This window comes from Dromiciops gliroides, chromosome 2 (genome assembly GCF_019393635.1).
Source record: "Dromiciops gliroides isolate mDroGli1 chromosome 2, mDroGli1.pri, whole genome shotgun sequence".
In the NCBI taxonomy this organism is placed as follows: Eukaryota; Metazoa; Chordata; class Mammalia; order Microbiotheria; family Microbiotheriidae; genus Dromiciops; species Dromiciops gliroides.
The window spans coordinates 110822554-110850013 of NC_057862.1; the positions used below are offsets into that span (position 1 = coordinate 110822554).

The window sequence follows — 27460 nt, forward strand, 5'->3', positions numbered from 1 at the left end:
GTCTGGCCTTAGACAGTTGACACTTACTAGCTGTGTGACCCTGGGCAAGTCACTTAACCCTCACTGCCCTGCAAAAAACAAGCAAACAACAACAACAACAAAAAAATAAACAAAAAAACCCCCAAATTGCTTTTTTCCTCAAACTGTTCTTCTGATTTCACTATTTCTCTCAACATCATCACCATTCTTTCAATCTCCCATGCTTGAAATGCGCAGGGTTACCTTTGCTTCTTTTCCTTCCCTTAGCTCTTGTATCTAATCAATTGGCTTAGTCCTATTTGAGACTATTCCATTCTAGTTCAGCCACTTACCAAATTTCTCTTAGACTATTGCTGTCAATTCCTTTTGTTTACCTGCTATTGAATCTACCTTTACAATATGTCTTCAGTCTGTCCTCTTTCTGTTTCGTTTGCCACCACTCTAAGTTCAAGCCTTCATTACTACCTTCTTGGAGAATCACAGATGCTTCCTAACAGGTCTTCCTGTCTCTTCCCCCTCTAAAACCATCCTTTGCATGTAGCCAGATTAATTTTCTTCACGTGGTCATGTCACATTTGTGCTCCAAAACCTTTAGTGACTCTCTGTTGTTCTTTTTTTTTTTTTTTTTTTTTAGTGAGGCAATTGGGGTAAGTGACTTGCCCAGGGTCACACAGCTAGTAAGTGTTAAGTGTCTGAGGCTGGATTTGAACTCAGGTACTCCTGACTCCAGGGTTGGTGCTCTATCCACTGCGCCACCTAGCTGCCCCTGTTGTTCTTTTTCTTTGGCATCCAGGGCTTTTATAATCTGGTACTGCTCTGCTTTTCAACCTTATTTCCTATGATTCATCTTGACAGACTTTGTGCTATGACAGAACCTTACTGTGTTATTATCTCTGAACATGCCCTGTGGTTTACACTTCTCATGCTTCTGTTCACTGTGTTCCCTATCCCCCATCTTCAGTCATCTTATCTTTTAGATCTCAGTTGAACTATTCTCTCTTCCTCGAAGCCTTCTCTGAATCACTCCAGTTGGTAATATTCCCTCCCCCTCTCCACTTCCCTCCTCCACCCTTGACTCAATATAATGGCTGGTGGTGCAGTACAGAGCACTGGGCAGGGAGTCAGGAAGACCTGAATTCAAATCCAGCTCAGGCATTTCCTAGCCGTGTGACCCTGGACAAGTCACTTCACACTATGTTTGCCTCCCATATGTAAAATGGGGATGAAAATAGGTACATACCTTCCAGGGTGGTTGTGAGGATCAAAGGAGATAATAATTGTAAAGCACTTAGTACAATGCCTGGCACATAGTAATTGCTATAAAAATGTAGCTATTATTATTTTGGCATTTATCATGCATTGTACAATCACAATTATTTATATAATTATGTTTATGAGTAAAGCGATATGGTGCATAAAGTTCTGGAAGAACTAGTTTCAAATTCTGCATTAAGGCCCAGTACCTTGTGATTCTAGGCTCACGTATGCATATGTACACACATACAGAGCTACTGGACTGAGCACTACTAGAGAAAGGATTATGTCTTATCCATACTTTTTATCTCCCCCAGCATCTAACACAGTATTCTGCACTCAGAAAGTGCTTACTAAATCATTGTCGAGTTACAAGAAAGTTAATATTTCTCTTTTTAAGTTAGCATTTCTGTGTTTCAAACCCTTGGATTTGGGAATATTATGTTAGAATTAGGTCTCTGTGCAGACTTTACAAAGCTCGTTTTTGCTTGCAGGTGACAGATAACATCAGTCAAAACACTATCCTGGAATATGTAATGATCAATAGCATCTTTGAAGCTATTTTACAGGTAGGTCATTTCCTCTTGTGGATGAACAGATGATCCTCCTCCCCTGGGAGTCTCTTGTCTTAATTTCCCAGGGCCAGGAGGTGTCACTACCTTGCATTTCTGATTCTTGTTGCAGATTCTCTCCCACCCTCCAAGTCGAAGGGAGCATGGGTATGATGCTGTTGTCCTTCTGGCCTTGTTGGTGAACTATAGGAAATACGAGGTGAGAGTGTCCTGCACCACACATCCTCAGACCTTTTTGTGTTGTGCCACGTCACACTCTTTGAGAAATATTGTTTTACATAAACTAGGTTTCTTTTGCCACATTAATTGCCCTTCTTCCTGTGTTCTCACTGTTGTCTGATCTTGACTTTTACAGGTAGATCTTATAAAAAGTTTACTTGTATTCTGAAGATAAGAAACACAAAATAAAATAGATATTTCCATATCCATAGGGCAGTAGAAGAAGAGGATTGTACATGAATCTGCAGATTGCGAGTATATACAACTTGCTTTATTTTCAGTGTTTAGTGTGTTCAACCTGTAGCTTTCAAAGTTGTCCTGATTCTCTGTGCTTTTCTCTTCTCTTCCCTTCCCTTCTCTTCCCTTCTCTTCTCTTCTCTTCTCTTCTCTTCTCTTCTCTTCTCTTCTCTTCTCTTCTCTTCTCTTCTCTTCTCTTCTCCTTCTCTTCTCTTCTCTTCTCTTCTCTCTTCTCTTCTCTTCTCTTCTCTTCATTTAAAAGAAGATGTCTCAATGACCCTTTTATCCTTATTTTCCTTTTCCCCTCCCTATCCTCTCCTCCCTAAGCTCCTATTGGGAAAAAAAAGAAAAGAAAAAGTCCTTGTAACACATTCCCAGTAGATCTTATTTTATGAAGTAGATGTGTCCCTAAAAATTTGTGTGTAAGTTTTGGTAAATTGAATCTTATTTTAAATGCACCAGGGAAACTTTCTGTTTAAGAATCCCCATAGTGAATCCTCCTGTAAGGTAATTATCCCCTAATTTATCTGTTTGATAAATTTGGATTTTCATTTGGCAGATTTCTCAAAGCAGGGATACTTGTATTGGAGTTGCCTTTGGTTTGGAGGTTCTTATGCAATGCTTTTGGCCCATATTTAGCAGCTGGAGACAGCTTTTTTTCCATATTAGTTTTGGAGCTCTGGAGTTTGTTTTTTTTTTTTCTGGATTAATTAGCTCCTTGATTTATTGGTTTCTTGGTTCCAGTGCCTTTGAATCCAGAGATGCTAGTCCTGCCAGTGCATCTATCTCGTCTTCTTCAAAAGGCAGACCACACAAATAAGGAGGAAAACACTTATGAAAAGACCAAGAGACATGTATAGAACAGTGTATAGGAGCAGGGGAATGTATTGTACTGGCCTTTTGTCAAGTACAGCATCAAGGAACCCTCTCTAGGTAGCCTGATTCCTTTTACCCAAACAACAGAAACCATCAAAGTGGATACTAGAGCTGTCAGTTCCCAAGCTCTTCTGACTGTTTGCTGGGGGACTGTTTTTGTGACTGTTCATTCTAGTTGAGGAGGAAAAGTTATGGGCAGTGCAAACACTGGACTCATTCTCTTGGATAGAATAGCAGAAGAGAGGAATACTGTTCTGTGTTCAAAGATGGACTAGAACCTTTGGACCAATATTATTAGTCTTAAATTCTGAAGTCAATAGCTTGTCTTGGTGAATGGTGTAGGAACAAAGGAATGGAATGACAGAGCTACAAATAAATATGTCATTGATCACAAATACCTGTTATCTTGTAAAACTTGGAGGGCCTGGTTGATGGATATTTTGATTTTTCTCATGCCTCTAGAGTAGGGGTTCTTAACTTTTTTTATGTCATTGGCCCCTCTGGAAGTCTGATGAAACTTAAAGACCCTTTTTCAGAATAAATCTTTTTTAATTTAGTATTTTATTTTTCCCCCCAATTATATATAAAAACAAATTTTTAACATTTATAAAATTTTTGAACATATAAAATACATAAGATTACAAAAGGAAATAAATGGCATTGAGATAGAGTTGGCAAACATATTTGTTAAGAAGCAAGTTCATGGACCCAGGTTAATAATACCTACTCTAGAGTCCTACTACTGCAGTATGAAAAACAGCAGAGAAAAATCACTGGGGGATAGTTGAAGGGAGTTGAATTTTACATGGCAGAGGTAATCCATCCCCAAACATCCTGCTTGGATGCAAGTGGCTGTATTAGGATTAGTTTTCTTTCTCTGCAAGGGAATTGGGCCCTGGTTCAACCCAGTAATGTCTCCTGAAATAGTCTGAAAGAGTGAACATTACAGAGGAGGAGAGGAGAGAATCTGTTTCTAAGCTAAATTATATCTTGGTTCTTCAGAAGACTCTGAAAAAGATAAAAGTGGTGGACTAAGGCAAGCTGTTTGGCAAAACTTGTCTGGGCTCTGTAACTTTTTTTTTTTAACATCTTCAAATACCAAAGAAGTTTAATTAGTGTTCAAATCGTGGCAGTTTGTCCTTCATTCTTTTTTTCTTTCTTTTCTTTTTTTTTTATTACATATAAGGTATTTTATTTTTTCCGTTACATGTAAAGATAGTTCTCAACTTTTGTTTATACAAGCTTTACAATTTCAGATTTTTCTCCCTCCCTCCCCTCCCTCCTCCCCTAGACAGCAGGTAATCTGATATAGGTTATATCTATATATCTATATACATATACATATATATATATATATATATATATACACACACACACACATATATATACACATAATAACATTAATCCTATTTCTGCATTAATCCTGTTATAAGAGAAAAAAATCAGAGCAGTAATGCAAAACCTCAAAATAGAAAAAAAAAACAATAGCACCCAAAACAAAAGAAATAGTATGGTTCAATCAGCATCTATACTCCACAGTTTTTTTTTTTTTCTTGGATTTGGAGATCCTCTTCTATCATGAGTTCCCTGGAACTCTTCTGTACCATTGCATTGGTGAGAAGAATATAGTCCATCACAGTAGGTCAACACTCAATGTTGATAATACTGTGTACAGTGTTCTTCTGGTTCTGCTCATCTCACTCATCATCAGCTCACGTAAGACCCTCCAGGTTTCTCTGAACTCCTTCTGCTCATCGTTTCTTACAGCACAATAGTATTCCATTGTATTCATATACCACAACTTGTCCAGCCATTCCCCAATTGATGGGCACCCCCTCAACTTCCAATTCCTTGCTACCACATAAAGAGCAGCCATAAATATTTTTGTACATGTGGGTCCCTTTCCCCCTTCCATGATCTCTTTGGGAAAAAGACCCAAAAGTGGTATTGCTGGGTCAAAGGGTATGCACAGCTTTATCGCCCTTTGGGCATAATTCCAAATTGCTCTCCAGAATGGTTGGATCAGTTCACAGCTCCACCAACAATGAATTAGTGTTCCAATTTCCCACAGCTTCTCCAACATTTATTATCTTCTTTTTTGTCCATTTTAGCCATCTGATAGGTGTCAGGTGTTACCTCAGAGTTGTTTAATTTGCATCTCTCTAATCATTAGAGATTTAGAGCATTTTTTCATATGGGAATAGATAGCTTTGGATTCTTCATCAGAAAACTGCCTGTTCATATCCTTTGACCATTTCTCAATTGGGGAATGGGCTCTGTAACTTTTAATAAAAATCCTTCACCACAAGTGACTAAGGCAGCTGGGTAACCATGGAGGGGAAGGGAGCTTGACAAAATTGTGAGGAATTCCGGATGGACTTAAAACCGGATGATTGTCAGTAACACAAAGCAGATGGAATTCTGTATAAACCAGTCTGTGTTCTGGAGAAGCTGTAACCTCTCAGGAAAGGTGCTTGGGGCAGCACAGAGGCTTGATGATTGGCCAGCCTCTGAGGAGGCAGATAATGGCTTGGTCTGGCCTAGGGACGAGAGTGAGGGAGGGGTATCAGGACCTAGTTGCATATGCCCCCTCACTTGGAATAATATTTTTCCATTTGGTCATCTCTTCTACAGAGGCAGGAAAAGAGTAAAGGAAAAAGGGTCTTGGAAGGGGAGTAAAAACAAGTACTGCTTAAATTTTTTTGAGGTATAAAAGTATAAGCCTATAAATTGAAAAGATTCTGTGAGGGCTCCCTATGTTTTTTGTTTGTTTGTTTTTGCGGGGCAATGAGGGTTAAGTGATTTGCCCAGGGTCACACAGCTAGTAAGTGTCAAGTGTCTGAATGCAAATTTGAACTCAGGTTCTCTTGAATCCATGGCTGATGCTTTATCCACTGCGCCACCTAGCTGGCCCCCAGCTCCCTATGTTTTTAATGCTGCCCTGTGGTATGAAAAGTAGGCAGGTCCTGGGGTTAAAAGAACAACAAACTGAAACAGGTATGTATGGCATGATCTGTGCCCATGGAATAGCACATTGCAGCAGTTTGGTGGTCTAGTGGGTAGAGCACTGGACCTGGTGTCAGGAAGACCTGAGTTCAAATCCTATCTTTGTGACCCTGGGCAAGTCATTTCCTTACTGTTTGCCTCAATTTCCTCATGTGTAAATTGGGGGGGAAATAATAGGGTTATTGTGAGCATCAAATGAGATACTATACTTAAAATGCTTTATAACCCTTAAAATGCTATATAAATGCTAGCTATTATTATTATTTTGTGACATATAGGACCCAGGCCACATGGACCTTACCACCCTTCTGTGGAAAAAGCACCAATTTAGTCAATAGCAGCTCCTGTCCTCAGCATGAATTTCTCCCCAAACTGAATTTTTCCCCCCTTATATCTGTTTGTAAGTTGTTCCTTTTTTTTTTGTTTGTTTAAAATAATTTCCTTTTGAACTGGAGAACAGGTTTGAAAGGAACATAAGCAAGTGGGGTTCATGGGAAACAACCTTTTGATTCATGCTACAGTAACTTCTTTAACAATGGCTGCAGTGTACTTACTCTATCCCTTATTCACATGGACACAACATTCTGTAGCTCAACTGTATACTAGAGGACTGTTGAGTACAAGACCATGATTCTTAGGTTGCTGGTTCAAGTCAGACCCAAGGCAGGTACTGCCCATGTTCTTAGAGGCAGTGGGTATGGTGGAGTGGATAGACTGCTAGACCTGGAGTTAAGAAGACGTGGGTTTACATCCTGCCCATGACCAGTCACTTAACCTATCTGGGCCTCATATGTAAAATGAGAAAGTTGGATTGGATAACTTCTAAGGTTCCTTCCAGCTCTAAATCTGTAATTCTGTTGTGCCTCGATGTAGCCCAAGCTGGGCAGGGTGAGTTTTCTTCTTGTTTTTTGTTTTTTGCAGGGCAGGGAGGGTGAAGTGACTTGCCCAGGGTCACACAGCTAGTAAGTGTCAAGTGTCTGAGACCAGATTTGAACTCAGGTCCTCCTGAATCCAGGGCCAGTGCTTTATCCACTGCACCACCTAGCTGCCCCAAGAGTTTCCTTCTTGATGGCATGTCATCAGACCTGGCAGCATTTCCTGGTTAGCTTAGTGCTGACTTTGCCCTTCTGAGCTCTGAGTGCCCTTGGACTTCATTTGGAGCTTGTAATTTGAGCAGCAGCATTTGCCTGTTAGCTGTGGGAAGAAGCGTTGGAGAGATCAAAAAGACAGCAAATAAAATGAGCCCAGGCCCCTTTTCAGTTTTCATCTAGGAAGCCTTTTTACAATATAGGTTTTTAATAATGCAGCATTATCTTTCTCTGCATCCTATTAAGACAGTAAAGCTGCCCCTAGAAACTAGTTTTAATTGGGTCTACGTGGAGGATTATGCTGTTCAGTTAAGGGACCCTGGTTACAGCAATGCCTTTCACAGAAGGTTCCAAGCCCTTCAATAATGGGCTTTCTTGATAGTTGTAAAACCCATCGATCTGAGAACTATTATTCCCTGATCCCCCTGGGTTTCAAAATCTATTTACTGAGATACCTAAGCCAATTGATATCCTTGAATATCAGGGGAATGGGTCACTGGTACTTATTCAATTTTGTAGGTATGGGTTCAACAGCTTATTTTCATATGGTGCCAAGCTAAGATTAGGTCTGGAGGTGCTAGCGAAATCTTCCAGTACAGCAAGTGATGGGACAATCACTAAGTCCCAGTGTCTTTGGCCAGATTGTAGTTTGGGTAATTACATCCTGTTTCCTTTAGTTCCCCCTGCCGTGTTATTTGGGTACCAGATCCATTAACAGCCTCTCTCTGACTGTTAAGCAGCTGCCACTTTCCACCCCCAAGGTGGCTTTGTTTCACGGGTGGGTGAATCAGACCCTGTGTGTGGCTGGTGAAATGGTTGGGGAGCCTTTGGGATGAAAATGCTCCATAAGTGCAAGTTAGCAACTTAGTAAGAAGTGCCTACTGGGGAGAGGATGCTTATGGATCCTCAGAGTCAGCTGTCCCCATGGACTTAGCAGATCATTGGCAGAATAAGACCAAGTAGGTTTTGCAGAGTGTTCACTTACCTCTTAAAAACAACTAATAGAAGAGGGTGGAGGAGTTGATTGTAGTCCTGAGTTTTTCAGTCCAGTCAAGGGACAGAAAGACTTTGTGTGTATATGTATCCTTTGAAAGTCTAGTCACTTGTAATTGGGGTTCAGGCAGGGTGGATTGAAACTGGATGGATGGCTTGGGGTACGATGAGAGGAAGCATTATGCATTGACAGAGACAGAGAGCTAAGTCCCTGTGGAAGCATTTTAGTTCAGTGCTTTGCTAAATAGCTAATGGGCTCTTTATTAAACTAGGCCAAAGTAACCTGGAGCCTCTTCTTTTGTTTAACAGTCCGTGAACCCTTATATTGTAAAGCTGTCTATTGTGGATGATGAAGCCACCCTCAATGTGAGTATTTGGCACCTTGTGTACTGTCTTCTCTGCTTGATTCTGTGTTCAGTACCATAGACATTCCTTAACAGCCCCGGTTTATTGTCTGGATTTCATATGGCCCCATATAAAGGGAAACTATGTTTCTTTGTAGAGGACTGCTCCTGGGGCCCTTGGAAGCATGAGCTCTTTTAAGACTGGACGTTTGGAGGAAAAGATTTATTGGTCATAGCAAAATGGCCCATCTGATAGCACATTTGAATGGCCATAGCTGCCTGTCATTTTGAGCTGATTATGTTAAATTCCCTTGAAAGAATGAATTAATGAATGAATGAATAATCACTGATTAAATGTTTGCTGTATGCAAAATTCAAGATACAAATGGAAAAGCAAGATAGTCCCCATTCTCAAGGAACTCACATTCTTTTTTCTCCCACTTAATAGTATTTTATTTTTTTTCAGTTACACGTAAAAATAGTTTCTCAACATTCATTTTTATAAGATTTTGAGTTCCAAATTTTTTTTCCTCCCTCCTTTCCTTCCCCCACAAGCAATCTTATATAGTAATTTAAAGCATATTTGTACATTGTCATGTTGTGAAAGAAGAATCAGAACAAAGGGGGAAAACCACAAGCAAGAAAAAAAAAGTGAAAATAGTATGGCTCGATCTGCATTCAGACTCCATAGTTCTTTCTCTGGATATTGGGATCATTTTCCATCACGAGTCTTTTGGGACTCTCTTGGATCATTGTATTGCTGAGAAGAGCTAAGTTTATCAAAGTTGATCATGGTATAATGGTCGAGGAGCTCACCTTCTAAAGGGAGAGACAGCACATAGAGGAGGTTTCAGTTTCAAGTCATATAGCCCCATGGTCATTAAGGTGTAATGGCAAAGCAGATTGTAATACCTCTTCTGTAATTTCATTTCTATTGGTACAACCATATGGTTTGGGTTTTGGTTTCTTTTGAAAGTATTTTATTATTTTCCAGTTACATGTAGAGATAGTTTTCAACATTTGTTTTTATAAGATTTCTAGTTTCAAATTTTTCTCACCTCTCCTCCCCCCCCAAGACAGCAAGTATCTGATATAGGTTATATATGTTACAATAACTTTAATACATATTTCTGCATTAGTCATGTTATACGAGAAGAATCAGAGCAAAAAGGAAAAAACCTCAAAAAGAAAAACAACAGCACCAAAACAAAAGAAAAATAGTATGGTTCAATCTGCATCCAATATTCCATGGTTCTTTTTTTTTCTTCTGGATTTGGAGAGCCTTTTCATCATGAGTCCCTTTGGAAACTATCTTGTACCATTGTAATGCTGAGAAGAATCAAGTCTGTCACAGTTGATCAACACATAATGTTGATGATGACTGTGTATCAATATTCTCCTGGTTCTGCTCTCATCTCATTAATCATCAGATCATGCAAGTCCTTCCAGGTTTCTCTGAACTCCTCCTGCTCATCGTTTCTTACAGCACAATGGATTCCATTCCATTCATTATACCACAACTTGTTCAGCCCATTCCCAATGGATGGGCAGCCCCTCAATTTCCAATTCCTTGCCACCACAAAAAGAACAGCTATAAATATTTTTGTACATGTGGGTTGTTTTCCCTTTTTTATGATCTCTTTGGGAAAAAGACCCAAAAGTGGTATTGCTGGATCAAAGGGTATGCACAGCTTTATAGCCCTTTGGGCATAATTCCAAATTGCTCTCCAGAATGGTTGGATCAGTTCACAGCTCCACCAACAATGCATTAGTGTTTCAATTTTTCCACAGCTTCTCCAACATTTATTATTTCCTTTTTTGTCACATTAGCCAATCTGATAGGTGTCAGGTGGTACTTCAGAATTGTTTTAATTTGTATTTCTCTAATCAATAGTGATTTAGAGCATTTTTTCATATGGGAATAGATAGCTTTGATTTCTTCATCAGAAAACTGCCTATTCATATCTTCTGACCATTTCTCAATTGGGGAATGAGTAACCATATGGTTGTTTTTTTTTTCTTCTTTCTGGGGCAATGGGGGTTAAGTGACTTGCCTAGGGTCACACAGCTAGTAAGTGTCCTGAATCCAGGGCCGGTGCTTTTTCCAAACCATATGGATTTTTTTGTTTTGTTTTGTTTTTAGTGAGGCAATTGGGGTTAAGTGACTTGCCAAGGGTCACACAGCTAGTAAGTGTTAAGTGTCTGAGGCCAGATTTGAACTCAGGTACTCCTGACTCCAGGGCTGGGGTGCTCTATCCACTGTGCCACCTAGCTGCCCCAAACCATATGGTTTTTAATGTTGAGTCATCTGATGGTGCTAATGACTTTGGGAGTGAGAACTTTCATTTCCAGGTTTTCAGTAACTTCAGTTTATGTCAGGTCTTCTGTGGCTGTTGAGGAGCTGGGTACCACAACACCTGATGACTCCAGGGCCTAGGCTAGTGGTAGAGCTAATGGTCTGATGGTTGGTGTTAGCATGCTTGGCACATGATACTTGCTTTGTCTTAGGATGACTTATTGCTCTGGATAGGTTGTCTTGCCTGCCTCAGCAGTGGTAATTGGTGTTGGTGGTAGCACAGATGGCAGGCCCCTTCTCCACAGGGGCTGTTTCCTTAGACAGTGGCTTCAGGGATTGAGCTGGCAGCAAGGCCAGTAGTCTGGGGGACTGTTGAGAGTAAGAGGTGACAGGTACCTTTGAGAATTAGCCAGAAAATACATATTTGTAGGCCTTACCCGATAAAGTTGAAAGGGGGAAGATATATGTCTAACATACATTTTCTTGAGAATGAGAGCAATGTTTTCTCTTCTCTGTAGAGGAAGTGTCTGTTAAAGGAGGAAAACAGGACTCCAGACTCCTGGATTATGCCTCTTTCTCATCTCCCCATCATGAGCTTTGACTTTCCCTTAGGTAAAGTTTGTGTTCGAACACTCCCCTTCTGGGTGTCTTAGTTAATTCTTATTATTCACTCAGGAAGTCCCCAGGGAAGGATAGTAAGCTACCTGGTGCATCAGATGTTCTTTCACTTTGTACTTTTGTTTTCCTATGGCCTAAAAGGAAGAGGCTTGTCCTACATACGCTCTCATTTGTCATGGGACTCGTTGCCTCACACGTTGTGGTTGTTTTGGAAACATTTAAGAGCTTTTTATTTGAAGAGTCTAACTCAATCTGCACTTCTAAGGCAGAAATGTTCCCACTGAAACTGACAATGATCTGGGTTAGTCTATCTTACTCCTTGTTACTGTATTTTAATAATGTCTGGGAGCATTGAGTTAGAAAATGAGATCTGAAAAATCTCTCTTGGAAGAAGGGCCTTTCTGCTTCTGGACATTTCCTGTCTCACACAATTTCTCTTCCTCAGTGATAATTCCTAGGTGCAACTTGCTGGGCTTGGGTTAGAAGAGGTACATCTAGTGATTTCCTGACCCCCAAAGGGTTACTTACACTCCTATTATGTTGTCTTGTCTCTTTACAGGGAATGGGACTTGTGGTTGCTCAGGCTTTGTCTGAATACAATAGGTAAGCCCACCTTTCCAGAAGTGGTTCTGGTTTTCAGCCAGTATTAATTGGAAATAGGTTTGCATCAGAGGCCTTGGTAAGTAGAGATTGTGGGTGGTTTCATCTTCTTTTACCCTGAGAGTATACTGGGATGCAGCTTGCAAAGAAACTAGTATTAGATGCTGATCCCCTGGATCAAGTGATAGGAGGTTGCCTTTGCTATAGTAATCAGTTCTCAAAATTGTGGAAACAAGGAGGGGGGGCTAGAACAGGATAGTAGCTTCCAAATTTAACGTCTCTGGGTTGTTTTTTTTTTTGTGTGTGTGGGGCAATGGGGGTTAAGTGACTTGCCCAGGGTCACACAGCTAGTAAGTGTTAAGTGTCTGAGGCCAGCTTTGAACTCAGGTACTCCTGAATCCAGGGCCGGTGCTTTATCCACTGCGCCACCTAGCTGCCCCCAACGTCTCTGGTTTTAACCACTCAACATGCTCCTTTGCAAACTTTGGTACTTCCATATGCATTGCACAAAAATAAGAAAAGAACATTTTAAGTTTGGGTACATAATTCTCTTTGAGATGAAAAATTGTGAAAGGTGCTTCCTTTGTAGCAGGAATCAATGGCAGCTCTCCACAGTCTCTTTTCTGGAGGACTTGTTTATAGATTTGCCCCTCCATATGAATGTGAGAGGAGCTGGTAATTAGTAGACACAGGCCAGCAGTGCTCCCACTTGTGCAGGTCAGGGTTTTACCAGCTCTTGTCCATGCTTTGCTCAGAAAAATCTGGGTGTTGGAATTTCAGAAACGTCCTGTTACCACAAATAGTTTATCTCCTTTTCCCTACAAAGACAAACAAGATTTTCACAGTAATGGTCTTAAAGTAATTTCCCTGTCACGGTTTTCAAGTAACAATCTGTTTGGGAAATAACGGAATCACCCATATGGTGTAGGATTTTCACACTCCTCATTCCTTCTTTCCAAGCCTTTCCCAAAGTGAACAGGCATTCTGGTGTACATCATAACATCAGGGCAGCTGGGGCGACTGTAGAGGCCATGTCTTTACTGTGGTTGTTTTCTTCAAAGGCGACTGGCCAGTTTTCTATGAAGAAATTTCATGCCCTAATTCTTTGTTTTTGCTCAGAGTGCTAAGACAGAACCATCATCATGATAAATATTATCAAAGTCAAATTTTTTCTTTTGTTTATTCAGGGCAATACAAAGATAAAGAAGAAGAACACCAGAGTGGCTTTTTCTCAGCTCTAACTAACATGGTGAGCCTGACTTGTTATCATTGCTCAGAATAAATGCTATCTGAACGCGCCAGACCCCTCTTCAGAATAATGAAAATAAAAATAATAGCTAGCATTTGTCTACTGCTTAACAATTTATAAAAACGCTTTATATATGTCATCTTCTTTGATCCTCACAAAGAGTCCTATGAAAAAATATGCTATTATCCTGTTTTATACCATTGAGGAAACCGAGGTGAGATTCTGATTTGCCCAAGGTCACCGAGCTAGTAACTGTCTGAGGTAAGATATAAATTCAGGTTTCCTGACTCCTTGTCCAGTGCTACATTCTCTAACACTAAACTGCAGAATTGCAAGTACATGTGGTACAGGGACAGTGAGGGCGACTGCAGTAAAACACAATAGTCATGGTTGGAGTAAGCTGGAGTAGCAGAAAGGATTATTTTTGACTTGGGTGCTCTGGGGATGATATATATATATATATTTTTTTTTGCGGGTCAGTGAGGGTTAAGTGACTTGCCCAGGGTCACACAGCTAGTAAGTGTCAAGTGTCTGAGGCCAGATTTGAACTCAGGTACTCCTGACTCCAGGGCCGGTGCTCTATCCACTGTGCCATCTAGCGGCCGCCCCCCCCCCCGGGATGATTTTTGAGAGAAAAGTTTAAGAATATCTTATTTTATTTTTTCTCAATTACATGTAAAAACAATTTTTAACATTCATTTTTTATAATTTTTGAGTTTTGAATTCCCTCCCTCTTCTTCCTTCTCCTTGAGAAGACAAGCACTTTGAATATATATATATACACACACACACAAATAACATGTGTAGTCATGCAAAACATTTCCATATTAACCAGAGAGACAAGTCTAGAAGGGGGTCTGAGTGAGTGGCCCCTCAAATGTTAGCAACTGTGAAGCTTTGTTCTTTAGGGTGTCCATCACAGAAATAGTTCTAATGGTAGGTCAGCTATTGGATTCATTATCAGGGATGAAGTTGGCAAAATCTATTATAGAAATAGAACTAAATGACAATTTTAGAGGTTATCCAATTTCAGTCCCACTTTTTATAAAAGGGAAAATTGAAGTCCAGAGAGGGGAAGATATTTGACCAAGTTTATACAGTGAATTATTAGTAGTTAGGACCAGACTTCAGTTCTTTTGAGTTCACATTCCATTTTTTTTCTGTACTGTTTCACTCTGCCTCTCTTTGTGCCCTCAGCTATTCTTCTCCCCCCCCCCACTTTATTTTCTCCCCTTTCTTTCCAAGGCCCCCCACCCTGTTTCTTCCTCAGGTACCCAGTGTCTCTAAGCTTTTGTCCTTCCTATTCCCTATCAAAACCTGGTCTTCTATAAGGTTGATAAATTCACTAGCATTGTTACAAATGACTGATTAAGGAATGAAGGCTTAATTATAGAGTTTCAGCCATTAGTGAACAGGTTGTGAATGGTGTGTGTGTGTGTGTGTGTGTGTGTGTGTGTGTGTGTGTGTGTGTGTGTGTGTGTGTGTGTGTGTATGTGTGTGTGTGTGTGTAAGAAGAGGCAGATGGTGTTTGTTGGTACCTCTTAGGCTGGCTATATCCATGAAGCATGCATGGTATCATAAATTAAGGTATTTCTGGTCCTATGAGAGGCAGTACAGTATAGTGTTTGAAAGAACACTGTATTGGGAGTCAGAAGCTGTTTATTCCTTTGGGCAAGTCACCTTATCTTTCTGAGTTTGTTTTCTCCTCTGTACAATAGGAGAGTTGGATTAGATGATCTCAAAGGTCCATTCCTTTTCTAGCATTTTATAACTCTTTGTGATCTGTGAAACAGAAAATGCACATGGCCTGTGAACGTTTGGCAGCCTCTGGAGCCTGGGTTTTGGATGAGGCCAGCAGCAACTGGGGACTTCTTTTTGAAGGGAGGTTATTGTCTTGAGTGATTACCCTCATGAAAGATAAGATGCTGCAGAGAGTGTGTGCAGTTGGCCATTTTCATCTCTAGGGTTAGGGACGATTGCCTAATAATTTATTGATTACCCTGTCTGAGAACTCATATGTTTAGCTCACAGGAGTTAAATAACTGCCTGTAAAGTTCCTTTTTAGGTAGAGGATCTAGTGGTTTTTGGTTTTTTGTTAAAAGGATCGAGAGGCCTAAGATTCCTCACATGAGACATAATGTATGTCAAGTACTTTGCGAACCTTAAAGCACTTTCTAAATGTCAGTTATTGCTACTTTGGGGAGGGATGCACAAGGCCAGCCTTGTTTTGTTTTGTTCATTTGTGTGTTTTTTTCCTGACACCCTGCAATTCTCCTTTCCTCCACAGGTGGGCAGCATGTTCATAGCAGATGCCCATGAGAACATTTCTGTTCAGTAAGTGCATTGACATTCTCTCTTCAGTGGCTTGGGCTTTAGTGGTGGGCTTGCCAGCTGGAATTGGAAATGGAAAATGTCACTTCTTGTAAATCTTTCCAGGATTCAAACTTTTTTTTTTTTTTAATGATTCATCAGTGTGTTCCTGGGGTTTTAGATAATAACAGGCCTTGAGAGAGCTCTTCCTTGGCCTGATGCCCATTGTTTCTCAGGAAGTTCTAAAGCTGCTCCAGGCTTTCTTGAGAGTGAAGTGGAAGTGGGGAAGAGGAGCTAAGCTGCTGAGGGATTTAGAGGCTGGTTGTTCTTTAAAGGACAGCAGCTTTGGAAAGAGTCAAGAACATAGGTCCCAGGACCCTGGAGTCAGGAACAACCTGTGTTCAAATCCTATTTCACGTATAGACCAGCTTTGTGACCTTGGGCAAGTCACTAGTTAGCCTCTCATTGCCTCAGTTTCCTCATCCGTAAAATGAGGTGGTTGGACTCAATAGCCTCTCAGGTCCCTTGAAGCTCCAAATCTGTGATCCTATGATCTGCTGGAATGGGAATGGTTAAAGGAAGGGAGATGGGTCGTGATGGAGATGATAAGGAGAATCCTTGAGGATACTGAGCTTTGGGACCTAACCTACCTGTATGTCTCTGAGAAAGTGGTACATGGGCCAGGGATAGGGGAGATAGCAGATAGAGGGGGCTGTGGTCAATTAGAATGATGTGAACTTTGGAACCCTTGGAGACTGAGAGACGGTGATGGGCTGGGAAAACCATCAATATAGGTTGAGTTGTTTTAAGCCGATTAACCCCAAGCTAGAGATCCTCTGATCTGTTCTCTCCTTTCCCAGAACCAATGAGGCTATTCTTCTGGCTCTTTACGAAGCTGTTCACCTAAACCGGAATTTCATCACAGTATTAGCACAGGTTGGTTGATGCAAGGGAAATGCAAGTCATTTTTCTCTCCTGAAGCCAGTGTGGGCTGATCACAGAGAGGCTCCTTTGGCTATATTATATTTTAGGACTAGCCTATTTAAATCTTGTTTGGCCTCTTGGGATGATGGTTTTATCAGTTACTTTTGCTTTATGATATCCCTAAATGTTTTATCAGTTACTTTTGCTTTATGATATCTCCCTCTGGTGCTGAAGTGGGTCTGCTAAGATGAGTGATTAACGGTCTTGACCAGATTGCTGATCCAGTTAACCCAAATGAGTTGAGATTACTTCATTTTGCTCACTGGAAATCCCATGGCATTATCTACCCATCTGGATTTTTACATCACTCTTCATCTTTCCAAATCACCACTGAATTACAGTGGGAGATAAAACAGGATAAGTCACTTCTCTATAATCTCACCAATTTAAAAAAAAAAGGAAATAGAGGGAATCCCATCCAGTACAAGGTTAGGGTAGGAGAGCGCATTGCTATTAGAAGTCAGGGTAGTTTATGAAAACTGAAGGCAAGGAGCCACAAACACATGAAACAGGCAATGTGCGAGAAGGGCATTCTTAGGGGTCAGCATACAGAGGAACCAAAATAGACTGAGAACTCAAGTGCTGTCCGTGAAAACTGTCTTTAAAAAATTGATAAAGTGATTTTATTCTGAAGTTGGGCCATTTAAAATATGTATGTAGGCTTTTTTTAAATGAAAGTTTCCTCGTTGTATTGTTTTTTTTTTTTTATGTTGTTAAGACAACATTTCAGATTCCTTTAAGGGCAGCTACTTACAAAATCTACATTGTGCATCCTCAAAAAAATAACGTCTTATTTGAACTAGTGCTTTGTCCAAAAAGATAGTGTTTTAAAAATTGACTTTCTTGTCTGTGACTAACACATGGGACACTGTTCCCACCAAGTCTTGGGAACTTGTCCTGAGATCAGTTAAATCTTTTTGTCAAAAGCCATGAGTAGCAGTGACAGCAGTTTTATTTGGTTCCCCATAGTTGATGAAGTGATGGGGTTAGGTGTGGCCTTTTGACTCCTTTCCTTCAATCCTGACTAGGAGGATTCTGTTAGTCCCCCTGTTTCTAATCCTTCCTTGTTTGCCATAGAGCTGGAGGGGGTCAACATAGCCTTTTTTGCCTCTTGACTCAGCTGCATTATTTAGCCTGTTCTGTGAGTCATATACTTATAAAAACATGATGTACATTTTTTCTTGTTTTTGTAAAAATGGTCCCTTTTTAGTCCCAGAGAGGACTGCCACTGTCCTACTTGTTCTAAGCATCATCTTGTGTGTTTGCATATTCTGGCTTCTTTTGGGGTGGTTCTGCAGAGAGGCTTATATAATGAGGGCCTGTTCTTAAGGTCTGACGTGCTAGAGGAAACATACCCACAGAGCTCTTGGTTTACATTTGTTGAGCACCAACAATGTTCAGTACTACATAGACCCTGAAAGGAGAGGCAGTCTCATGAGTGGCCTTTCAGTTTAATTAAACAGACCTCTATACCAGCACAGAGAGAGGCTCAACTGATAGTGCTGGAAGGGAAACAGATTTTTGTTTGTTATACTTAGTTGTCTCTGTTTTTTCTTTAGAGCCATCCAGAAATGGGCTTGGTGAGCACCCCAGTCAGCCCTGTTCCAACCACCCCTGCCACACCTCTAGGAACCACACCGCCTTCCTCTGATGGTGAGCCCTCCTGCAGAGTAGTTTTGAGGCCTGGACTGTGCTTTTAGATTAGGTCTTTTAGAGGGAGCAGCAATCAAATGATAAACACTAACTGAGTCCTAGAAGGGGAAACTTGGGTCTGCTGGGCAGGAGAACAAAGCACTTAATTTTCCCTACAGAAGGGTGGCTGAAACCTGCCCCCCCCAACTTTCTCCCCCTCCCCCCAAATGTATCTTGGAAGCCAGAAAGAAATTTTAGAAAAGCCAATCTGTCAAGTGTCACATGTAGACAAGGATTTCGGAAGGTTACAGAAGCTCAGCATATATCTCTCGTATTAGGGGTGGTCACTGGGGCTGCTACGTGGTGCAGTGGGTAGAGCACTGGTCCTGAAGTTGGGAGGATCTGAGTTCAAATCTCTCCTCAGACACTCAATAGCTGTGTGACCATGGGCAAGTCATTTAACCCCAATTTTTTTAAACATCTGGGCCATCTCCAGTCATCCTGATAAAATATCTTGCCACTGGACCCAGATGGCTCCTGAGGAGAAAGTGAGACTAGTGACTTTGCACAGCCCTGCTTCACTTAAATCCAATTCAGTGCAAGTCACAACATCTGTCATGGTGCTCTTTGAGAACGAAGGATGAGCAATAACAACAGAGGTGGTCAGGAGACACAGGTCATAGGTCATTCATTGCTGTGACACTCCCTTTGGTTATTCTGTCTCTGATGGCCTCTGTCATATACATTATGCTTTAGACTCCCCTTCCCCCAAACCCTCTGAGTAGAAATGAATGGGTTTGGGTTTAACTAATGATGTATCGTTTGCTTGTTCCAGTACTCTAGTGTCTTGCCCCTATAAAAAAATCCTCTTCATGACTGAAATTTTTTAAATGAGGGTGTTTTTCCCCCCAGTAATGTGGTATCAATTTGTTGAAATGTGTGGGACAGTCTTGTAAACAGAATATATTTGGTGACTCACCTTAAAATAGCAACAAAAACTTTTGCCTGGAACTATGCCTAATATATGTATATACTTATTGATGGGAAGAGTGGCTGAACTCAAGTTATCTCAGGCTCACTCCATGTACATTAAGCCACTGGTCTGTGACGCCTCCACTGTTTTCCCTCCTCTCTGTTCCATGTTTCTGTGGCACCTGTTGCCCAGTGTTTCAGGGTAGCACGGGTGGAGTAGGGGCAGATGTATGGCAAGGGAGGTGCGGCTGCTGCTGAAAGTCTTCTGGAGCAAAATGGAAGTGGCTGAAATTGAAAGAGCTAAATTCCCAAATATCTGGGCGAGAAATAGCAAATCAGGAGGTTTACCCGTCTGTCTCTGCTATTCAGGTCACTGCCTAGCCCAGCGGAAAGGCTTCTTTCTCTGTGAGGAGGAAGCCTGCCAGTTGCCATGGATATCAAAAGCTTCAGTCAAATATATATAATACCTATCTGTGATAACTGGGGTTCAGGGCTTCAGAGAGCTGCCTTTCAAACTGCTCATTGTGAACACTCCCGCCCACACACTTGATTATGCAACGGCAGGACTTGTGCTTACTTCCCTACAACCAGTGTGCTTTTATTTTTTCCAATGAGAAGAACAGAGTCAGCCCACTTTCAAACGACAGCCAGCACTGTCTCCTTCCACAAAGGCTGCTGGGAGAGATTCTGAAGCCAAAGATAGGGGAATAGTTCTTCCTGAGGAAGGAGGCTTTGGTTGGGGAAGAATCTTGTTTCTGCCACTGTTCTGATGCCTTCTCTCTTCCTCCTCCCAGTCCCTTTCTTGCCCTGCAGGGCTCCTAAGCTCCCTAGCCTTGTTTTTGACTTCGATTTTTTAAAATTATAGTGGTGCTTAGTAGCCTTGCTATATTTAAAGGTATGTCGCTAGAGCTATTATTTTTAAGAGCCAGCAGTTTAGCTGTAACATTTGTTCTCAGTTCAGACTTGACATTTGACAACTCAGCCTTGGCATGAGAGGGCTTTCTGGTAAACTAAAAATACATACACATCTATATTTCCCCATATTACATAAGGCAGTTTTCAAATGACTGCTGTGCGAAGGATGGGGGAGGGAGGGAAGAAATCCCATTTTTCCAGTTAGGTACCTTTTTGGGTAGTGGAATGATTGTGGGCTTTCAGCCTCCAAATAGGCTCATAGCTTGAAACGAGAGTCCTTAGGTCATTAGCCCATAACATGAATTAAGGCCTTTAAGTGTTTCAACATAAAAATATATTTGGCTTTTATGAGTTCTTAGGGGCTAAGCTGTGGGAAAACAGCCAAGGGTTGGGTGTGTTAATTTCTTCTCATAAGGTTTTTTTGCTGTGCTTGCTGTGTATTATGGATCCATAATATGCAAATGTTTTCCATTGTTAATAAACGTTCTCTGCATACATCATAATAGCTCTGGAGGGACCCATTATGGCTATGAATACATATTATGAATAATATCCCAAACTCAGCTAAGTCTTCCTGGGTGCAAAATGGAGTAGAGAGAGACTTTAGGACTCCCTTGCTTACTTGGACCATTGCAGAACTCCTTTTTGCTTCTGTGTGATTCCTCAAATTGAAGCATTTAGCAAAACGTCAGGGCCCTAATTCAGGGTAGCAGGATCTTGGGGAATCTGCACTAAGATTGCCCTGCAGAAGGCTCAGGTCCTTTGCCCATACTTCTGTGTAATTTGTTGTCTAGTGAAAGATGGTCTTCCTTTCTTTGGGTTCCCTTTGGTGAAATAGTAGTTGATTGTATAAAATTTTGTTCCCAGGCCTTCCATACCCTGTTTTTTCTTTTCATTGGGAGAGAAGGGATGTTCAGAGAGGTTTGAGGGGTAGAGTCAGTGTGCTGATTTCTATCTCAGTTTGTTTTCACTTTGGGGCACTTTTTTTTTTTTAAAGTGAGGCAATTGGGGTTAAGTGACTTGCCCAGGGTCACACAGCTAGTAAGTGTTAAGTGTCTGAGGCCAAATTTGAACTCAGATACTCCTGACTCCAGGGCCGGTGCTCTATCCACTGCGCCACCTAGCTGCCCCTCCTTTGGGGGCACTTCTAACCTAAAAGGCTGTTCTGAAAACTGAGTAGAGAGTTCTTCTTTACCATGAGCCTTTATTAGCCAGGAGAAGCTATCTGGCTCCCCTATATGCAGTTCCAGCTCTTTCCTCTTAAATTCAAATGAAAGGGACTTTAAAAGGGTTCTGATCTCTCTTGGGTCAGTTGAGAGTGGAATCCACTTGCCCTTCTTAGAGCAGCAGAAGAAAAAGATTGTGTGATTAGAGGTTGGTCAGCTTGGGTCTTGTTCTCCTGAGCACAGAAGCAGGTCACTGGACCTGCAGGGGCTGGAGGTCTTAAGAAGTATAGATTGAAGGTTTCCTGATGTACCCTTGGTTCTTCTGCCTTGTGTAGATGATTTATTCAGTTATTGTTGGTTCATAAGTGGGGAGAGATTGGGTTGGAGTGTGTCATGGTGCTAAGTGCACTTTATGCATTTTGTTTCAGTTATAAGTTCTGTGGAACTCCCACTGGATGCAGACGTTCAGACCAGTAACCTACTGATAACCTTCTTAAAGTACAGCTCCATTGTAATGCAGGACACTAAAGGTAAGTCCTGCTGGTAGGAGGGTTCTGGCTGTCAGATGTGTGGTGAGTAGCACTGATGCTCTTCACACCGCTCTGCCCAAGAAAATCTATCAGACTTCAGTGGAGAGAGATTGTCCCAGATGTTGAGGAGCTAGTGATTTTTTGCAGACAAATGGCACTTGGGTAACCACGGAAGGATAAAAGCTGGCCAGTGAATGTTACTAAATGATAATCCAGCCCTGAATTTCTTGAGACAATGATAATTAGCATGTCTCTAGGAATGGTTAGGTGGGTAGATAGATAAATCTTTATGGAAAGTGGACTATAGAAGTAACCCTTAGAGGGCTTCCTTCTAAGTGCCAAAAGTATGAGTTTGTGATAGAGATTAAAGGCTAACTATGCAGAAGGGGGCAGAGTGAACTGAGAATCAGGGTGATTCTGTTCTCTGACAGCTACAGAAGCAGCAATTCCTCTATTTGGAGGGTGTTTGGGTAGGGTGGAGGTGGTAGGAAGTTGGGGAATTGATTTTTATGACTGAATATCCTGCATTTTCTGTTACTGATTTGAAGGGATTCTTTAATTGGTGGGGGAAGGGCAGTGGAAGAGTAGTGATCCTAGCTGTTTTTCTTTTTTCTTTTCTTTTCTTTTTTTTTTGGTCCTAGCAGTATTTCATCAAGTGTTTAGCTGATTTAAAGTTTCCTCTAAATAATCTTGTTTTATAATGGCACTTTGCATTTTTATGAGGGTCTTTTCAGAAGGACTTCAACTCTGTTTTGGGAATAAGCATTGTATTTGTTAAAAATTAAAGGAAATTGTTAGCTCCAATTGACAAAGCAACAAACATTATATTTTCCTTCCAGGCAAGTTTTCTTAGAGGCAATTTTCTAAGAAATTTGAAGTTTTGGGAATTTTACCTTCCAAGTAGAGAAACTGTTCCCTTTCAAGGTAGCATAGAGTTCTCTTAAAGAGAGGCCAGCCTTCTAGATTTCCCTCCTTAGGTGCGCTTTGATGGTTGCTGCTTTTAATTCAGTCCAACAAACATTGAACAAGCACATGCTGTGTACAAGGCACCCATACTAAATATTATGGGGTTGAGAATTTGGGTTAAACTGGCCAGCTAAACTGATGGATGAACACACCTTGAGAAGTAAGGGAGATAAGACCTTTAGGTGTGGCTGCTACCTAATAGGTGCCAGGGCACAGAGATAACTCCAGAACTCCAGACCATCTCCCCTCATTATAGCTTCCCCCACCCCCAAAGGGAACTTTCCACCATCGGATGGTCACTCCATCTGTCCAGCCCACTTACCATCTATACAAGCTTCTGAGGGCAGCTAGGTGGCACAGTGGATAAAGCACTGGCCCTGGATTCAGGAGGACCTGAGTTCAAATCCAGCCTCAGACACTTGACACTTACTAGCTGTGTGACCCTGGAAAAGTCCCTTAACCCTCATTGCCCCGCCAAAAAAAAAAAAGCTCTTTCTTTTCTCCTGTTTGAGGAGAAATGTGGTTCAAAGAATCATGTGATCTCTAAGCCATTATCTCTCCTTGAAAGGTTTGACTTCTCTCTAGGTTCCTTTCTCTAGTGCCCAAATAAAAAATTATTTTATTCTGAATGGATTTGTGTGTGAGAGGGTATAATTCTTTAAAGAGGAATACCTAAGGACCCCCATTATCCACCAATTTCCCTGTGACATAATTCTGATGTCCAACAAGTGCAGATATTACTGTTAATGATAATAATAGCATTTATTTAGTACTTTAATGTCTGGAAAATGCTGGTCCAGTAAGAAAAAAATAGGTATATGCAGTTGTCATTGCAATTTTCATACCCTCTCCCCATCATCGTCACTCAGCAGCCATGCCTAATGGACTTATTATCTTCCTTACTTCTCAAGGTATGTTTGTCTTTCAGTTTAACCCAAATTCTTAACCCTATAACACTAGCTACTGGGGACACAAAAATAAAAATAACACATAGTTCCTACCCTCAAAGAGATTGCAATCTAATGGGGAGGCTAAGCCTTTTATACAGTTAACTTGTATGTGGTAATGCAACAAAATGTGTTAGGCACAGACAAAATGCTATAAAAAATTTGGGAAGGAAGAGAATTTTTAACTTAGGAAGACTTACAAAGGCTTCAGAGAGGTGGAGTCATCTGAATTGGCTAGGAGAGGGGGAGTCTGCTTAAGGCTTGTGGAGAACAATGTGAGGATACTCCACATATGTGGAAGTAGGCCAGATTAGAAATAAATGAGTTGTCATTTTGTCTAGGTTATAGATTATATAAAGAGGAATAGTAGGAATGAGAATGGAAGGGTAAGTTGAAGCTAGGTGGTGGGAAGGTATTGAATGCCAAGATAGGGAGTTAAGTTTTATCTGGTAGATAGAGCTATTGAAGGGTTTTGAGTAATTTGAATATCAGAACAATGCATTAGGAAGATTGCTTGAGCAGTAGTATGAAGGATGGATTGGAGAGGTTTGAGATTAGAATTCAGAAGACCAGTTAGGAGGCTGTTATAATGAATGGTAACGAGGGCCTGAATTAGGGTTGTTAAAGTGATAATGGATCATGGAAATATGTTTTGCATGACTGCGCATGTATAACCTATTATCAAATTGCTTGCCTTCTCAATGTGGGGGGAGGAGAGAAAGGGAGGTAGAGAATTTGGAACTCAAAAATTTTTAAAACATGTTAAACTTGTTTTAACATGTGAATTAGGGAAAAATATTAAAATTTTAAAATAAAGTGATAATGGATGATAAATGTTGGAGGGAATGTGGGATAATTGGGACACTTGGTGGAGTTGTGAACTGATCCAGCCATTATGGAGAACAGTTTGGAACTGTGCCCAAAGGGCTATGAAATTATACATATACTTTGACTCAGCAACACCATTATTAGGTCTATACCCCAAAGAGAGTTTTCTTTAAAAAGGGAAAAGGACTTATTTGTACAAAAATATTTATAACATCTTTTTGTGTGGCAAAGAATTGGAATTTGAGGGGATGTCCATTAAATGGAGAATGAGTAGTGGTATATGATTGTAGTGAAATATAAGAAATGATGAGCAGGCAGATTTCAGAAAAATCTGGAAAGACTTACATGAACTGATGCAAATGTTAAAAATTGTTTTTACATCCAATTGGGAAGAAAGAAAATATTTTAAATAATTTTTTAAATGAAGTGATTAAAATTGAAAGAGGGGGGCAGTTTTGAGAGAAATTACAGAGCTAGAATCAAGAGAATTTAGCAGGTTTTTGAATGTGACAGGAGCCAGGGTAACTGAGATTACAAGCTTGGTTTCTAGCAAGGGTGATGGTGGCCTCAACAGAATTAGAGAAATTGGGGAGGGTTTAGGTTTCTTAGGGGCAAGCTGAATTCAGTTTTGGATGTGTTTTGCAATGTTGAATGTGTATGACTTTTGTAGGGAGATCTTAAAGGCTCTGGAGAGGGAGGAATGAGCTAGTGGGAGTCAGAGGTAGGAGTGATGATGGAGGAAGGAATAGCATATGGAACCTAGTAGGAAATGAAGAGGAAAAATTTTTTCATAATAGTGCCCAGACCAGGTAGGGAGTAAATACTGAAAATGAGTTTGGGACATTGAATTTTGGGCTGGGAGGAGTCTGAACAGGTTGTAATTAGGGAACTATTATGTTAGATTATGGTTAACTTTCAGAGATTTTTAATTTGGACCTCCCCTCTTCTTTTATAAATAAGGGCATTTTTGATAGTCTGTAATTTTCTGAGGGCTCTACCAGGGAGTTTGCATTGTGAGAACAGGGGAAAGGTGTTAATAGTGTTACAGTAGCATAACACAGGTGATTCCCTGGGAGCCACAGAGATGGCTGAACTTCAGAAATAACTTCTTTGGAATGGCAAGTGAGATCCAGCAGGCACAGGATAACAAGACTCTTGTGACACAAGAATTTCCTGGGACAATCACTTCTCCTCTATGGAAAACAGTAACCTTTCCCTAGAAATATTATAGCAGCCAAAGAGAGCATTGGCAGTGATGTGACCCAGACAATGAACTTATAGTCTTACTTGAGATATCACTATGAAATTCAGGCCTCTGTATCTCATTGTTAACTTTTAACGATTACATAAGCATCCCTGCCCCAGTCTCTGGATTCATAAAATAAAATAAAATGCAGAACTGGGAGCTGACCGCATTATATTGGATTTCAGGAATGTCTCAAGCTTAGGATGGGGCAGGTCTTTGCTAGCAGACAGAACAAGGAACATTGTCCAGTAAGGGCAATAGAGGCAGGCTGGGTGTAGTCTGAGGTTGCTTTCAGAAGGGGCCACTGGGCCTTTGTCCAGTTGGTAGAATTCTCTGCTTGCCTATTGAATACTTGCTTGCAGCCTAAGAACAAATTTCCATCTGGGTGCTGCCAGGACTAAACCAGAACATCAGGTACCCCTGATTATGATTGGTTGGTGTGCCCCTCTTCTTATTCTCCAGGGCCAAAAGCTCTAACATTTTGATAACTAGTAGTGTTGGAGGGAATTTTTGTTCCACTGGATGGTAGGAGTGGGATCTTCCAGGTGACTGTTGGTGCTCTCAGCCCCAGTGGAGAAGGTCTTGATGTAGTGAGATGATTGAGCCAAGGCTTGAGATGAGAAATTCCCAGTCTTCCTGTCAAGTTCCAGCCCTAATATGCTTTGTACAAGTCATGGGACCCTAATGATTTCACTGGGGGTTAGTTGGTGATCGTAGTGCTTATTAACATGGTGGGGTGGGGTGGACAGAAAAAGCCCCCTCTAAGTAGTAAGATATTTGAGGACCATGGCTGTGGTTTTAAGGCCTGCTGCAGAGAGCAAATGGCATATATAGTCGTTAATTAGAATGCCAGAGCCATTAAGTGATGTCCTGGAATCTTTTGGATCTCTCTCTGTCTAGAAAGTGAGCAAGAATTTACATAGAGATTGCTTGATTCCCCTCCCCCCAAAGACCTTGTCTCATACCAGGGATTTTATGGCCGAAGGAAGCAAGTGAGGAATTTAATTTTTTTACTTCTGTGACAGGAACAAACACTGTTCCCTTATTCTCTAGGGGAACTTGGGGGTGTGGGTCCAGGAGCATTGGGCAGATCTAAGAAGGATTTGTTGTCCCTTTGCAGATGAGCACCGCCTCCACAGTGGCAAACTCTGTCTGATTATCCTCACGTGCATCGCCGAGGTGGGTTTCTCCATGCATTGAGTCACTCTCTCTTTCAGATGCTTCTGCTTCCTTCTATCCTCTTCCTCTTGTTAGGGTCCTTTGGGCTTAGAAAGAAAGGCACCCTATTTTGGAGAGGACCAGATTGGGCCTTTTGCATATAGCAAAAGGAATAAGGTACTTCAGTTGCCACAGGAGGCGGAAGAGGAGTCTTGGGGGAAACAAAGAAAGTTGGGCTGATTCTAGAGTTTGGTGAAGAGCAGGAGCCTTAGGGGAAAGCAGAAGAAGTGCCCTTTTTACTAAAAGAGGAACCTATGGATATTTATTTTAAGACTGAGATTCACCCTGGGTCCTGGTTGACCATAAGAAAAGCAGACTTGAGTTTGTTTGGAACTGAAGTGACAGCTTTTGCCTCTTTCCCTTCCCTTCTCTCTGCCTCCACCCTGGCACTAGCACCTGCCCTTCCTCTTACCCT

General features: G+C 41.1%; 1 protein-coding gene across 4 annotated transcripts in view; it reads left to right on the top strand.

The window, feature by feature from the left end:
• The window catches only part of ARMH3 (armadillo like helical domain containing 3), a 219233-nt gene that overhangs the window by 41509 nt on the left and 150264 nt on the right, over nucleotides 1-27460 (top strand). For all 4 annotated transcript variants that reach the window (XM_043987615.1, XM_043987614.1, XM_043987616.1 and 1 more), the window contains 10 exons: nucleotides 1728-1802; nucleotides 1918-2004; nucleotides 8534-8590; nucleotides 12042-12085; nucleotides 13271-13331; nucleotides 15619-15665; nucleotides 16502-16577; nucleotides 18185-18278; nucleotides 21739-21840; nucleotides 26948-27006. In XM_043987615.1, the coding sequence (XP_043843550.1) occupies nucleotides 1728-1802; nucleotides 1918-2004; nucleotides 8534-8590; nucleotides 12042-12085; nucleotides 13271-13331; nucleotides 15619-15665; nucleotides 16502-16577; nucleotides 18185-18278; nucleotides 21739-21840; nucleotides 26948-27006 (702 nt within the window). The remainder of the gene's footprint in view (nucleotides 1-1727; nucleotides 1803-1917; nucleotides 2005-8533; nucleotides 8591-12041; nucleotides 12086-13270; nucleotides 13332-15618; nucleotides 15666-16501; nucleotides 16578-18184; nucleotides 18279-21738; nucleotides 21841-26947; nucleotides 27007-27460) is intronic.